Here is a 16,085-nt window from a genome sequence, read left to right on the forward strand (position 1 = left end):
AAATTAGGTCGCCCGACACCTTGAGAAGTTTTATTTTATTATATCTATAAAAAATGCGCGAGTTAAAATAATGATACGAAAAGCATAAAGCTAACCTCCTTAAAATATGCACGATTGCTCGTATGAATTTTACCCATTGTTTGTTTCTGTCAGCGTCGTATATGTAAATTACAGATAATTAAAATCCGATGATGAGACCGATGAACAAAACAACAATCACGCGTAATTGGATACAAACCGCGATACAGAGTGAGAAAGAGACAAATGAGCGATGCGGTGTGTGTGTGTCTAAACGCCGCCTCCAGTGCAGAAGCGGCAGCTATAAAACCTGGGCGCCCCTGTCCACACAACCCATGTGTAATTCATAGGCGAGGCTGCACGTGTCATTTTGGATCGGCGGAAGAAAGGGATCGCGACCAAAGCCGCCCCCCCACACACACCACGTGTGGGTCCTGCACGCATAGCTGACTGCTGCGCGTTTGCTAGATTCTCACCCAGTCTTGGGAACCTTCCACATTACTAATTGGATCACCTTGCTTTTGCTATATATTGTCTCCCAATTAAGAGGCACCATTAAGACCTCTGCTGAGCCCCTAAGCTGTGCTATTTACTTAAAAGCTTATCGTGCGTTTTTTCTTTCTTAATTAATTGGTGACACACACAGAGAGGGTTTTGTCAGCAGGCGCTATCGTCAAGGTGGCAGAGTTTCTGCAGAAGCAACCTGCCGTCTTTGCATCAGGACACAGAGAACATTTTTGCGCATGGAAATATATGTTTAAAAAGAAAAAAACCCTGCGAGAAGAAAACCGTACGCGTTGTTACAGAAGTGTAATTTGAAACAGAATCTGAATTGAGCCGGAGCGGCCTGTGTGATGCACTGTGCCAGGCCACGGAGCCAGCGTGCACGCACACGCCGCGTGCCTCCTGATCGTGAGGTCCGGTCCCAAGGGTGGACGAGCTAAAGTGATCGCTGCTTGATCCACCGTGCTCGCCACCCCCATCAGTACCACCACCACCAGTACCACCACCACCGGCTCATCTTGGCGTCTTTGTCCTGCGAGCCTGAGAGCTGCAAAAGCTAAAGAAGGAAGAAAGAGGGCAAAGCCAAACAGTCGCGCGGGGATCGGCTTTGAATTTTTACTCCTGTGTGAGATCCGATCTAGTCGTGTTGCGTTGCTGACCTGTTATGGGGGGCTGGTAGTGGTGCTTGCACTGATACCATGTGGCCAGTGGCCAGTTGATATCATGGCATCTTGCACTGGTGTAGTGGTGTTTGCATTGATACCATGTGGCCGGTTGATATCGTGGCATCTTGCAATGGTGTCGTGGTGCTTGCACTGATACCATGTGGCCAGTGGCAGGTTGATTTCGTGGCACCTCCATATAGCCTCGCTTAATTTCTATTTCCTACCATGGCTGAGCAATAATATTTACAGGGACGATTCAAGCAGCATTCTCATTGTGGCAAAATGATAACCGATCAAAAGCGGCATTGTACGTAACATGTCTGCGATAGAAATTGAAATGTATTTTTTATAAACCTTGATTTTTTTGTACTTCCCATCGAACCAGTTTAAGTTGTCCCTGGAATGTACGCAAGCTAAAGCCTTTGTTTGTCAGCTGTGCGATAAGTGTTGCGGAATTTAATAAAGGGGCTTTTACGTTAATTGGACAACGCGTGGAAGCGTCCGCACGCCGACCGGGCGGACCCAACGCGTACCACGTGGAGTAATACCAATAAAGAAGATCCTACAGATCTTCACTTAAAAATGCCCCAGAATTGGTGTTTGCTCTCGGATCGATTGCCGCTCGGCGCTGAAAGTACAAATTGGGCGGCGGTCGTGGAGGGGAATTTAATTTGTCAGCTCGCTCGGTGATCTCCGTCCCGGTTCGGGAGTTGAAGCGCATCGAGGGGTCGATGGTGTTGCACCCAGAGGAGCTGCTCGTGATTTTTCAAAGCCGTTTGGCCTACTCCGAGAGTCGGGAGGTGAGGATTTCCAGAGTTTTAAGCGATGTCCTGTATTTGATTGGTGCCCCAACCAAATTGGCGTTGTTACAACGATGCCGGCAGTGCATGACAGCCTCCCGGAGCTACTGCCGCCAACCTATCGTCATCCAGAAATGTCATAATCCACCTTAAGCCTGCGCACACTGGCTGATTTTACTGCCCCATCTCCGCGGTGGAGGTCTTCTCTCGGACGCGGTACATCTCTTGGCCGACGCTCCTCCATTATTGCCCCTGAGCATTGGCCACCTTCCCCTCCAGAGGTGTGTTGTGTCCAAGCCCCCATATATTACAGATGCAAAAAAAAATCCTGTTTAAAAAAAAAAAAATCTTCTCAATCAGAAAATATTAAGCGATTTCAATAAGATTTCATTGAACGCATTAATGTATGGTTGTGCAAGTCTCCGAGACATGTGCTTTCTGATAACTACGTGACGTCGCAATTTAATGAGCCTTAACGGATGTACTGTTGCTAATTTGATACGAAGTTATAATGACCAATTGTGATTTGGCTTGGAATTTTTTCTTTAATTCAAGGAATATCTCAAAGTACTTCAGCTGCTTGTCTTTCTTTGCCATAATATGTACGCTAACATTCCATCACGTTTAAATTCGATGATATTTTGGATTTCTGGCTTGAAGATCGATTACTAAAATATCTTATTAATGCACACAAACCCACGCCATTCTGGGATAATATTGTATTTTAATTACTCATGCAAGCCTCAAAGAGCCTCAACAATTTCAGGTGGGTCCTGCATTGAGATGTTTGGCCAGTTTTGGATGTCGGAGGAAACTGTAGTACCCAAGTGACAAAGATCCTCCGTGTAGCCTTAGCAGACTGTTGGGGCAAGTGCTGTTAGCGAGCACCTATGAAGGCCAATACGGCACACAAGGGGGGGGGGGGGGGTGAGTGGCCAGCACCACGCCTGGCCACCTTTGTCTCCCAAGTGGCAATGTTTACACACCGCACCAAGTACTCGGTTGCGGCTGAGTTGACCTAGGGAAGGCCCAGGACTGGTTAGGATAATCGTCAATTGGTGTTGACCGTGAGCGGGAATCAAACTCGGGTTGTTGGGTTTGTTGCGCAGAGCGCTAACTGCTACGCCACCGAAGAAAAAAACACACACAAGCAAGAGGTAATTCTCAGTGCTCTGCACAGATAGATTCAACAATCCATTATGACGTTCATTGTGACATCATTTAGTTTTTCTATATGTTTTTATTTAAGCCCCAGAAAGAGCTAGGGCAGAGGTCGCAACCGGGTACCCGATACCCGTACCCTACCCGATACCCGGCTACCCGTACCCGGCCGGGTACGGGTACGGGTAGCCGTTTGCGACTCTGGTGCGGCCGGGTACGGGTACGGGGTAGTCCGTGAGTCACTGGTGAGTAACCGTTTGTCACTCATTTCGGGTAGGGTACGGGTAGGGAACGGGTACCCGTACGTGGCCGGGTACGGATACCCATTTGCGACCCTGGTGCGGCCGGGTACGGGTAAGGAATCAAAACCCGTTTGCGACCTCTGAGCTAGGGTCTGTAGCCAGGGAAAGGGAGGTCTGGACCAACCCTACTCACTACGCTGACACCACCGCGACCCTCACCAGGACAAGCGGACTGAGGAACGAACGAACACGTACGTGTTCAATCGCAGTGTAAGGGAACCGGTGTTTCCAATTGCCTTCGGACACATTGCAAAGAATTGTATGCATGGCGTGTCGCAAAAAGCAATACACTAAAACGCAATTATGGAGCTTTTAAAAGACGGAACTTGAAAGAGCATCTGGTCAGCAGAGCACAATGTACACAACGGGTGGTATTCATTGAACTATTCATTAAGACAAGGTGGTGTTCTCGGCCATTCCCCACGCACACGGCACGGCACGGCACATGCTCTTATACCTCGGCTCATGCCGCTCGGTTTACCGGTAAACTTTCTTTAAAAAGAAGAAAATGGATGGTGTGACGTGAATATAACACCGGAGCACAGCGCAGAAAGTCTTATGTTGAATTTTGAAAAGGGAGCAAGCTTTTAGATGACAGCTGTCCGGGCCTCTGGCGAGCAGAGTTACACAATAAGCTGACCGAGATCCACTGCGTCTTGTGCAAGAGAATATTGAGCAACCATGCGGTAGAGATGGAGAGTTATTATGGGTTTTTTTTTGCGTTGCAATCGTGGGTAATTGTCACATTTGATATTTGGTTGATCACAGAGGGTGGCCTACCTTTTACAAATGATGTCACATCATCACCACCACCACCATCATCGTCAGCAGCAGCAGCAGGAGCAGCCATGGCCAGTCTACTGCTGGATCAAAGCCACCCCATGCCACCACCAACTCTCACTACCCTACGGTGACTGCCCATCATCCCTTGGAGCGACGCGTCCAGCCCTTCCCAACGTCTCTTACGTTTTCGACACCTGTCGGGAACCTGGATGCGTTCACTAATTCACGTCTTCCTCTAAAAAGCTTAAAACAAAACTTATTATTTTATCACTGAGCTCTGTAGCTCTTTGTCAGAAGTTACTGGCCACAATTGATAGCTCAACAAAGTGGCTTATCACGTGGACATATAAAGCAGCCAAATACTCTGAACGCACGTTGATTCTAAAAACCAGAGGACCCGGAGAAAAATCCACGCCACCACGGAGAAAACATGCAAACTCAAAATATACAGGCGTCAGGGTCGGGATGGAACCCATGACCTCCTGCGTACCATGCGAGCGATTTAACATCTCGCCACCGAGTTCTGCCTCTCGCCCTAATTCCGAGTGTGCGTCTCGGTGAGTGATGTCACGCCCGGTGCTCGCCGTTCGTTTTGCAGCTCCGTGGTAAATCCAACGGGAATTATCGGGCAGCTGCGGCAATCGGACTATTGACTCGGTTAAGACCGGCCCCCGGAGCTTCAGCTTCCTAGGTCACCTCGGTTACTTATCATGGTGGCGAGATGTTAACTACCTCGCCTGGTATGCAGGTGGTCGTGGGGTTCGATTCCGAGCCTGACGCCTGCTGTATATTTGGAGTTTGCATGACTCTCTCTCCATGGTGGCTTGGATTTTTCTTCGGGCCCTCCGGTTTTTTCCCTTCGCATTTAGAAACATGCGGTTTAGAGTGGTTTGCCGACTGTAAATCTCCACGTGATAATCCACTTTGTTGAGCTATCAATTGTGGCCAGGGTGCTTCTGAAAAAGAGCTAGATAGCTCAGTGGGCCTTATCTGGTAAAAGAAAAAAAGTAGTTTATGGGTTAGTTTATCAGCCCTGATGGCACCAATGAACGTGGGTCGGCGAATGCTCCGCCTCGCACAACGTACGCGTGGTGTCGGGCGGGCGACGCGTCATGGTGCGAGATGGTTCGGTCGTCTTCTCGTTGTCAACGTCTCCTGCGTTTGGGTCGCCTTCTTGTCCCTCGCACCATCCCCCCACCACCCAGGTCCATCTTGCGCGGCCGGGGAAACAATTGCGGCGTGCAAATCAATGAATCTGCGTAAATAAATCAATGCGCCTGATCATTCGCACTGCAGCGATTTATCGCGGGGGGGGGGGGGGCGGCGGGTGGTGGGGGAAAAAAATTACTCGCAGCCTTTGATCGCAAAGCCCGGAATGTTGAATTCCGGAAGGTGTCTCGATTCGTCCGATTCGATTCGAAGAGCCCGAAGAAACCGAAACATGACGGTTTTGGCAGCCGGATAGCGGTGAGCCACGACTTTGAAACGTGCGGGAGGTGTGATTGAGAATTTCCTTTGCTCGCGTTTTAAATCTCAGAGTGGCATTGTGGTGGTGTTTTGGCAACGTGCTTGCGTACCAGCGTGTACATCACACAGCCACTGTGTGTTCTGACAGTCCAGGTGGTTTCTCCCTTGTTTTTGCGAGGTTCAGTACATGTGATTATAAATAGATTTTACTCCTAAGTTATTTTTTGCTCTTCCGATGATTTGCTGGGAAATACAACCAGATGTTACATCGGTGATACATTTACAGTGACGAGACTTGTATTAAACACTGGAGTCTTCCACAGCCCGAGCATACACAAGGCATGTAAGGGTTCACCCCCTGAACAAGAATAGAAGAATTATCACCCGCACTAATTGTTTGATTCAAGAATCGATCACGTTTAGTTTTGTGTTCACCGTCTCCTTTGTAATCCTTGTTGTTTTTTCTGTCTCGTTCGTTTCATTGGCCTAAATATAGCACGTGCCTTTAATATTCACGAGTTGCGAAAAATCGATTCTCACGCTAAGCATGTGCTCCGAGCACAGGTAATGCCTTTCCATTCGTGAATCGACAAATTGTTGGCACGCATTGGCATATATGCAACCATCGGTACGGTGGCGGTATCTGTGCGTGGTGGGGCATTCGTGGGGGTTCCTCGTGACGTGCGGCTCCGCGAACGTTTGCCGGTGTGCGGCGGGGAACGGCGGCGCTCGTTGCGGAGCGTCATTAGTTAGCCGCTTGCCAGGGCCGTGTTTGTCGTCGACTTCTTTCGGGCTGCGCCCCTCGCCAGAGGTTCAGAGAGCGGTCAAGTCGGGGCTGCCTGATCATTCGCGCCAGCCCATAATCTCTATTCCGGCGAGCTGAGTGGAGCTATTAGTGGAGCTGCTTAGAAAGTCCACGTGAGCGCGATTGAGCCGAGAACCCCCTGATGCATTGTGGTCGTTTCTTCTCTGCCCAGGGGCAGGGTCTTGGCACAAGCCTCGTCCATCCAGTACGATCTTGTGCTGCTGGCTTTTTCATTTCTCAAATGTCTTGCACATTTCTCAAGTCATCTCGCAGCGCCTTCCTTTTTACACGCTTTTATATTTATATTTAACTCACTTCGTCTGTTGTGTCCTCAAAAAAGCAATCTTGTAACTCATTTTTACACACTTCCCAATGAGCTGTCGACTGCAGACTGCGTATAGGTATGTCATACTGATGACAACACTATATTCTATCATAAAAAAATCCAAAACAAACGTTTTTAAACATTTTACACGCTTTTATTTAACTTACCGTGTGTGCTGTCGTATCCAAAAATCTTGTAACTCAATTTCAACCGTATTCCCAATGTCGTATCGACTGCAAACTTTGTATACCTATGTCATACTGATGACAATACTATATTCTATAATAAAAAATATATATATATTTTTAAACAATCCTTTTAACGGCTCTAATTGTCCACGCTCAACTGACGTTGGCTGTAAATCACCACGTGGTCCCTTACGTCACGGCACGCCTCGGGGAGCCACGCCCAGGGGCGGGGGATGTGGAAGGAGGGGAGGGGCGATGGGGGAAGGGGGCAGGGGTAGGGGCAGCTCGGACAGTACATTTCATTAAAGCGTGTTTACATTTTTTTTATTCTGCCTTTACGCCACATCCCCCGCATCCTCCCCGCAAGCTTCCTGCAGCAGGCCTCTGCCTCGGACAACGTTCCCTGTCCAGCGATGCGGCCCACTGTGAGTGGTCGTGGTACGATATCTTCTCTCCTGAACCAAGCACCGTCTCATTAGGTTTCCGTTCTTTACAGCCAAATTAGTTCCACGCGACACCAATCCAATGCCACAATACTCCCCAGTCATCTAATCTCTTCCTTCATATATTTTTCAAATCTCTGTCAATCCTTGAGAGAAGCTGCATTTAGTTCTAAATTAATCCTGCTTTGCCGATATGTAAATCCTGGGTCTGGTGTCACTCGAGGATTGTGTCATCGTCTCCCGTCGTGGTTCCTAGACATTTAATTCAGGCTGGCCTGTTGCAGTTCTCTTCCTTGGACACTGATGTTCAGCTTCCTTGGACTCTTCAATGAGATGTCCATTGCTTTGGTTTCCGCAACGTTCGTTCTGACATCAAACTGTGTCACCTGCCGCTTTGCCACGATCACCAAGCTGCTAAAACCACCTCTTTAGAGTTAGACAAGAGGGCTTCTTCATCGGCGAACAGAACCGATGTCACCCTTTAGACGCTAACTTGTGCCCCTTCATCAAACCTCTTCGTCAAGGATTTACCACTTCCTCCACATAGAAGTGGCGACGGCCTTCCCTTCCTGTCGTGACACTAAATTGTCCACTGTCTCTCAGTACCGGGTGGAGTCGAAATGGATGTCTGATGTCCTGCTGTTAGTTGTTAGTAAAAATATATATAAAAAATGGACAGTGACACGCAGATGCTGCGTGTCATAGTCTGCTATGGCATGTCATTCTACTACGCAGATGCTGCGTGTCATAGTCTACTATGGCATGTCATTTTACTACGCAGATGCTGCGTGTCATAGTCTACTATGGCATGTCATTCTACTACGCAGATGCTGCGTGTCATAGTCTACTATGGCATGTCATTTTACTACGCAGATGCTGCGTGTCATAGTCTACTATGGCATGTCATTTTACTACGCAGATGCTGCGTGTCATAGTCTACTATGGCATGTCATTTTACTACGCAGATGCTGCGTGTCATAGTCTACTATGGCATGTCATTTTACTACGCAGATGCTGCGTGTCATAGTCTACTATGGCATGTCATTTTACTACGCAGATACTGCTGCCTGAATTCCACATCCGATGTTACCTTTTAGGCTAAAACTTGCATGAGAGTTTTCCGTAAACAAATACCCGTTCCCGGTTGTTAAACATTGATGATTATTCAATCATCCCTTGCAAAGCAAGATAATACATCTCAACGTTATGAACTGGTTAAATAAAGAAGAGCATTGAGTTAAATTTACATTATTATTATTATTACGATGACCTTTAGGTGACGGTAAAATAAAGTATTGCCTCTCACTGCGGTTTATGATGGCTGCCAGAGAAATTGTTTGTTACAATAAAATATTTGCACGAGAAAAATAAAAGCATGACACGGTTTTGACCGTGCATTGTTGGCTACGGTCTCTTTGCAAAAAAAAAACGAATCGACAGACTTGTTTATTTAGCTCAATGCATATTGATTACATTTTTTGCCCCCCCCCCCTCAACCCCCGAAAGCAAAGAAACAGCAGGGTATAAAAAAAAGAGTGTTTGCCCCTGTTAAATTGGGGCAAACACCGTCTCTCCTGTTTTTGTGCCGTGGTGATTGGTTTTGCTGCTTTGAGATGAGCCGCGATGCCGACTCGATTTGGAGCCAGGTTCTTTTCATTTGTGGCTTCCCGCTTGGCGTGCGTGCACGCGTGCGTGCAAGTGAGTCTGCGTGCGTGCGCGAACGAGCCTGTGTATGCGTGCGAGCAAGGCGGATAGAGAGAGACAGGGACAACTCACTTTGGGGTCACGCTGTCATTCACTTTGCTTTATTTCGCGTTGCAATTCCTTCACATTTAGAATCGACATCACGCATTTAGGTAATTTGGCTGCCGTAGATTCCCACGCGATAAGCCACGTCGTTGAGCTATCGTTTGTGGCCAGGTCGCTTCTGAAAAATCAGCTATATATCTCAATGGGTTTTATCTGGTACGATAAAACATTTTAATTGAATGTGATTTGCTTACCTTTGCTTTACTTTTCAGCACTCTATTTGTGTTCTTGTACTGTTTGTAACTCTCTGACCTGCCCCTACTGGACATCTGTGAAAAAGAGCTTTACAGCTCATTGGATTCCTCCTGCAGTATAAATAAATTTTCAGTTTTGCTTGATCTCGCTTCGCGCGCCCTACAACGGCGGAATAACACGGCCGCGGAAAGCGTCATGTGACAGCCTTTTCAATCTAAATTGAAAACTCATTTCTTTTAGAAACTCATTTCTTTTAGAAAAGAGTTTTGAGTTTAGTTTGTTGTCCTTCCCTCGCACCTCCGATGAACACTTTTGGCGACGTATGAGACAATGGAAGTTCAACAGACACATGTACGTACAGCCTGCAAAAGTCGCGCAATCCCGACGCCCGAATCATGCGGATCATGACGCATCGGCGTTGGTCAATGCCTTTGCGATTAAAACGAAATTGCTCGACAGTAGCAATTTTTGTTGGCAGCTGTGGCCAAGGCTTCCCACAAATTCGCGACAGTTTTTTAGAAGTAGAAGACGAAGGAGAACCACCAACCACCACCCTGCCTCCGATTTGAGTCGCTTTTCGTCGTGTTTATTTTACCTCTTTCTTAATAAGCACGCTGCATCTTCTCCATGCAAAGACACATGGATGTCGATCCATCATCGGAATGACACCGAGAGACAGAGAGGGGAGTACAGGTCATGGATTTGCATTGGGTAAGAAACGCAGTTCAGGGTGCGGGGACATGAGGGCATACGTACGAGTAACGTTGGCTGCTGTGATGTCGCACGACTGTGAGCGATGGCAACGGCATAGGGAGGAGGCCTTCATCCGGTGGCTAGGAGATGGTAACTACCTCGCCTGGTTTGCAGGAGGTCACGGGTTCGATCCAGACCCTGACGGCTACTGTACATTTGGAGTTTGCGTGTTCTCTCTCTCCCCGTGGTCACGTGGATTTTTCTCCGAGTCTTCCGGTTTTTCCCTCCACATTTAGAATCAACATCTGAGTATTTTTGCTGCTATAAATGTCGACATGATGATAAGCCGCTTTGTCGAGCGATCATTTGCAGCCGGGTCGCTTCTGAAAAAGAGCTTTTATAGCTCAACGGGGCCTTGCCTAGTAAAATGTGTAGACCGAGCGTGGCTGATGATCTTCACGTGACATTTTGACAGGGGTCCAAAAAGGCATCCACAAAGGCGAAGGATACATTTTTGAGGGCAATTCCTCCTACCCATCCCAGCCCAACCAGCATTGTCATCGTTAACAGGATTCTGTTACTTCCACGTTCATAACAGTGAGATTTCGATTGCAGCAGCTACAATGGGTCCTTAAAAAAACAAAAAAAGGGACCATCTGCTAAGCTACCCAGCCATTGACGACATAATACGTGATACAGAAGTGCCTGCTGCAAGTGAGTGCTTTTTCTGACTGGCATAAACACATTTCATTCATTCATTCGTTTGGTCAAGTTAACGTACTGCAGAGCGGATGATTGCAGACGCAGCCCAGACACTGGATTAGTGCTTGGGGCATGTGACCGCCCGCACCACGCTGTGTTGTGGCTACTCAATCACTCATCACTGCCTGCGCCTGTCTGCAACACGTTGCATTGTGGCTGCTTACTCGCTTGCTGACTGCCTCCGTCTGCCTGCGCCACGCTGCGTTTTGGCTGCTCACGCGCTCACTGCCTGCGCTCACTGCCTGCGCTCACTGCCTGCGCTCACTGCCTGCGCTCGGTGCCCGGCTCGCGCGTGGTTGTGCCGTGCACCACAAAGGCATTGTGTGCGTGTGGACTTGTAATGGGATTGCGTAAGCGTCGGTGCGCGGGCTTGGCGGCGTTTCGTGAGCAATTGCAGAGAAAATTGCATCAAATGCCTGCGTTGCTTGCATCAGCACTGCCGTGGATTATCTTGATGCCGCTTTTATTTTCCAACTAACGCCCTATTAGATTGTCACCTACTGCCTAATGTAGCTCCGTAAATAGTTCCTGAACCCAGTCTCGTGGAATATTTTTTTGTACGCATGTATATTGAATTTTTCAATGTCGATGGTTTAAAAGTGCATAGCGTGAGTGACTTCCAAATATGGGCAGGAAGAGCGTTCCAAACGACCGCAGAAGCGCATCTGAAGGCGTGCGCGATGTGGTCACCACCGTCTTTGTTCGATGGGCAGCCAAAAACCCGCCGCTGCGAGGATGCCCGGAGTTGGCGTGATGATGGCTTTTGTTCCTTGACGAGATCGGCAAGGTATTATGGTTCATTTGTGGAGAGCACTTGGTGTGTAACCAGTGCGACCTCAGCGTATTTACCACCCACACTGCAGTTGTTGTGGCTGGGAGCAGAACCCGAGTCCACCTTCGCGAGCTAAGTCTTGCAGTCACAGATTGTAGCGGTACTGCGGTGGGGGATGGGTTCAAAAAGTATCCACGAAGGCACACGCTGCGATCGAGCGCCAAGTCCTGATTTGAAGCCCTCATTTGAGGGGCCTGGTCTCGATTAAAATGTTTTAATCGAAAAGAGACCAGGTGGCTCAATGGGCCACTCTGTCTACAGGAAAGCCACCCATACGGATGCCTACCTAAGACCTGACTCCCACCACCATCCATCCCAGAAAAATTCCCTCATCAAAACTCCATAGAGCGCTATGTATTTCCGACCATCATCACCGAGCCAGGGAACTGGAATATGTACACCAAGCCCTCAAGACAAATGGATATTCAGACTACACAATCCGTAAAGCTATCACCCCAACTGTTGGGAAAGAACCATCTGAGGACTCAATCAAAACCATCACCTTGCCATACATAGCAGGGGTCACCAAAAATATTTTCAAAATCATGAGAAAACACAAGATCCAGGTTCGATTTAACACAGCACATACAATTTGTGATCTGATCCCATCTGTGAAGGATGTGATCCCTGACATGCAATACCCCGGCATCTACAAACTAAGCTGTGTCTGCGGCTGTAGTTACATTGGGGAAACGAAGTGACATGTCTCGGACCGTGTTCGTGAACACAAGGCAGATCTGAAACACGGTTGGACCAATACCTCGGCCGTGGCTGATCATTGTTTTAATGCGGTGGGCTCACACGAAATGTATTTCTCGAAGACGAAGGTACTTTGAAAACCCACTGGCTATCAACATTCATTCATTCATATATACAAACATAGACACAATTTCAACCGAGATGACGGGTACAAACTCAGCAATCACTGGAAGGACGTTATCAACCAGTTTAAGTCATAACTGGCTGTAATGTTGCCATTTTAGACCTGGCAGCTCTTTAATTGGTTAAGTCCACCACCAGGACCATCACTGCCCACTACTACCATCACCACTAGCAGAAGGAGCCCTTTATTGGTGGAAACCCACCACCAGTGCTGTTGGTTACCCTCTACGAGTACCACCACTCACATTCACATTAGCTGCCCCGCCCATGCTGCTGACACTTGGGTACGTCCGTCGTCTTAAAAGACTTCTTCTGACCAGCATGGAAGAGCAGGCCAATTGCCCTCCGAGAGTGGCTCTTCAGCGCTGCCTTTCACGATGGTCCTTCCGCCAGCAGTGTTGCGAGCAAGCAGTTGCAGGGCTGCACCTTTTTTTTTTTTTACACTCTTACTTATGACCGAACATCTAATGGCCACGCAGACCCCGATGTGATCAAAGATCCTTGAGTGGGCGGCTGGCAGCTTCCTGCATAGTTTTGCCTGTAAAGTGGAATAGAACGTGGGGGCAGCACTTACAGCCCGGAGAGGTCGTGGACGCCAGGGGCGGAATAATATTTTATGGCACGAGGCCGTGCCGCTGCGGAACGGGAAAGTTTAGGGGGCCACCGACAGGCCGTTTGTCATTGGTCGGAGGAGCAACGTCGCGTGTGTAGGGGCGCGGGGGGGGGGCGGCAATTGTGAACGACACAGGAAGCGCGCCGGTTGTTTTTCACGCCCGCGTGCCCCCCACCCCCTCCGGTTGGGACGGCGTGGCAATGCTGCGCCACGACGGCTCGTGCCGCTTTGTTTATTTTACCGCGTCAAAAATTGAGCAATACCACGCTGGCCGTTTCAGGAAACGAGAGAAGGAATGGGAAAGCAAAAACAAAAGTAAGGCCTTGAAATGTGAAACACAAAAAAAGGTCCTGTTTCATACGCGCGGCCTTCGGGGGGGCCGCCCCCCACCCCCCGCCGTTCACTTCTTGCACCAGGTGGCAAATGACACTCATTGCACCTCGGCAGACACGTTCTAAACCACTTCCGTTTGTCTCGTTTAAAGGGCAGCGCGTCATTAGCCAGGGGCGGGTGGGGGGGGGGCAGTTTCGCGACGACGTTGAACTCCGAAGTGCAGCGGCGCTCGCTTGAAGGTCCGCCACAGGAGGGGGGGGGGGCGGCCGCGGTCCCCTCGCCCGCGGTGCGCTGGGGGCAGCGTCCGTCGCTCTCGCAGCGCTTAACCACCGAAGGACACAGGCGCTCGACGCAAGTGTCGGCGCGTGCGTGTGTGCGTGTTGGGGGAGCGGTGGTGTGGCGGTCAGTGCTACGCTGTGCGAGGAAGCCGGCGACCCGAGTTCGATCCCCGCTCATGGTCACCAACGTCGGTGACGATTATCTGAAGCTGTCCCGGGCCCTCCCCTAGGTCAACTTGGCCTCAAATGAGTACCTGGTGCGATGTGGGGAAACATCGCCACGAGGGAGACTCAGGTGGCCGGGCGTGGTGCTGGCCACCCACCCCTGGGTGTGCAATTGCCCCAACACTCTGTTAAGGCTATATGGGGGATCTTTGTCTTTGTGGGGAGCGGTGGTGTAGCGGTTTGACGCGCTGTGCTACGAGCTCCGTTGCATCTCTAAGAGGACATCTCTGGCTTTGTTTGGCCTCGTCGGCCAAATTGACGTTGCGCTTGTCGCGTAGCTCTTTGATTGGTCTCGCTTCAATGTGCTGCTGCTGCTTCTGCTGCTGTTGTTGTTTACTGCACCGGGTTTCGAGCCCCCTTTACAGGTTCATTGCAGCTTTTGAAGTAACAACAGATACTTCGCAGAAATGTTTGGGCCTATGATTGTTGGCACTCAGTATTTCTGCGTGGTATTTTTGCCCAAGCGAGCAACCTTCTGCAGAGTGATCATTAAGGCCATATGGCACCCACCCAATAGAGACTTTGAGAGAGACCGTTTCCCCAACGATAATGGAAAAACCCTAACTAACCCTTTGTGAGATAGAGAGAGAGAAAATACACTGGGATGTTTCTGTCGTGACCTGGCTAAGTGAGCGACATTGATGCAGCGAAGGGGTTCAGCTGATGAGAGCGTGGTGGTCAGAGCTTGCTTTCTGCCCACAAGCCACAAAGGTTCGGAGGGGATGAACTGCGGTAACTGTGAGACCTCGTGGATGGCTTGAGCGCGCGAGGATCGGTCAGAACATCAGCCAGGACCACACGCTTTTGTGGACGGGCAAAAGTTGAGAACTTCCGGCATTGGCGTGAAAGTTACCCCTGAGCTTGATTGAAAGTGAAAATGAAACGAATCTCTTTAGATGTTGACAACATTAGCGGTTGTTGTAAGGTTGTACGTGACATTGGTGTAGCCATTGGTTAGGCCTTTGTGGCGTGATATTGCTATTTTGTTGTTATTGGTGAAAGACCTTTTGAATGAAAAAGAGAACTTGGCACTAAAGAGGTCGGAGCACACCTCGGAGGCACAAGTAATTGGTGCAAAGACCGCGATATTTGAAGGCGAGAAGCTATCGGTAATTGCTGCTGTGGGCAGTGTTGAAATCCGAGGGTTGAAACTGTGTTTTGATGTTTGCGGTTCGACATTGAGACCATAATTAAAACGTTGCGTGCACGCGTTACATCCCGCTGTTTGAAACCACGGATTATAATTTAGTTGTAAATGGCCATTTATATGCCACATATAATGTGCACGTTTGTTACAGATATCGATTGATCTTCATCAAAAGCTTGCTTTTTTCTCTGTGGATGAGATTATTTTGTTTTAACTGTATGCCTTTATTTTCTCTCTTTGCAGCTAACTCGACTCTGCTTGGCGGTGGAGGAGGTAATGTTTTGACTTTCATTTTAATGCGCACACAAATGTTTACGCAAGCGCACACACACACACACCGCACTAGAATGACACACACACAAGGCACATGGAAAAATTATCCAAGATCAACATCAATACAAGAAATTTGAACGTTTTTATCTGTAAAGTGACAATGCTTGAAGGGATATTGTCATCTTGTGCATGTGTTTGTATGTTTGTGTGCGTGGGGAGCGGTGGTGCTGCCGTGGTTAGCGCTACGCTGTGCTACTAAACCAGCAATTCCCGCTCACGGCCAACACCAGAGTGTGACGATTATCCAAACTGGTCCTGGACCTCCCGTAGGCCTCAAAAAAGTACCTGGTGCGGCGTGTAAACATTCCTTCTGGGGAGACAAATGCGGCCGGGCGTAGTGCTGACCACTCACCCCCTCGTGTACTTTTCTTTCATAGGTACTCGGCAGCAGCACTTACCCAAACTCTCCGTAAAGGCCAGATGGGGGGGGGGGGGAACTTTGTTTTTGTGTGAAAAAGTTTCTACAACGGTTTAATTATTGCAATGAACGGCACTGCAATCTCAGGTCACCTGGGTTCGATT

The 16,085-nt window shown here is 48.9% G+C and overlaps 2 protein-coding genes across 7 annotated transcripts in view; one reads left to right on the forward strand and one right to left on the reverse strand.

Annotated features, from left to right (window-relative positions):
• The window catches only part of LOC144943931 (fibulin-5-like), a 610,861-nt gene that overhangs the window by 513,524 nt on the left and 81,252 nt on the right, over positions 1 to 16,085 (reverse strand). The window lies entirely within an intron of this gene.
• Positions 1 to 16,085, forward strand: part of MACROD1 (mono-ADP ribosylhydrolase 1) — a 198,500-nt gene that overhangs the window by 103,905 nt on the left and 78,510 nt on the right. For all 6 annotated transcript variants that reach the window (XM_078871822.1, XM_078871820.1, XM_078871821.1 and 3 more), the window contains one exon: positions 15,474 to 15,503. In XM_078871822.1, the coding sequence (XP_078727948.1) occupies positions 15,474 to 15,503 (30 nt within the window). The remainder of the gene's footprint in view (positions 1 to 15,473; positions 15,504 to 16,085) is intronic.

This window comes from Lampetra fluviatilis, chromosome 33, assembly GCF_964198595.1.
Source record: "Lampetra fluviatilis chromosome 33, kcLamFluv1.1, whole genome shotgun sequence".
Taxonomy (NCBI): Eukaryota; Metazoa; Chordata; class Hyperoartia; order Petromyzontiformes; family Petromyzontidae; genus Lampetra; species Lampetra fluviatilis.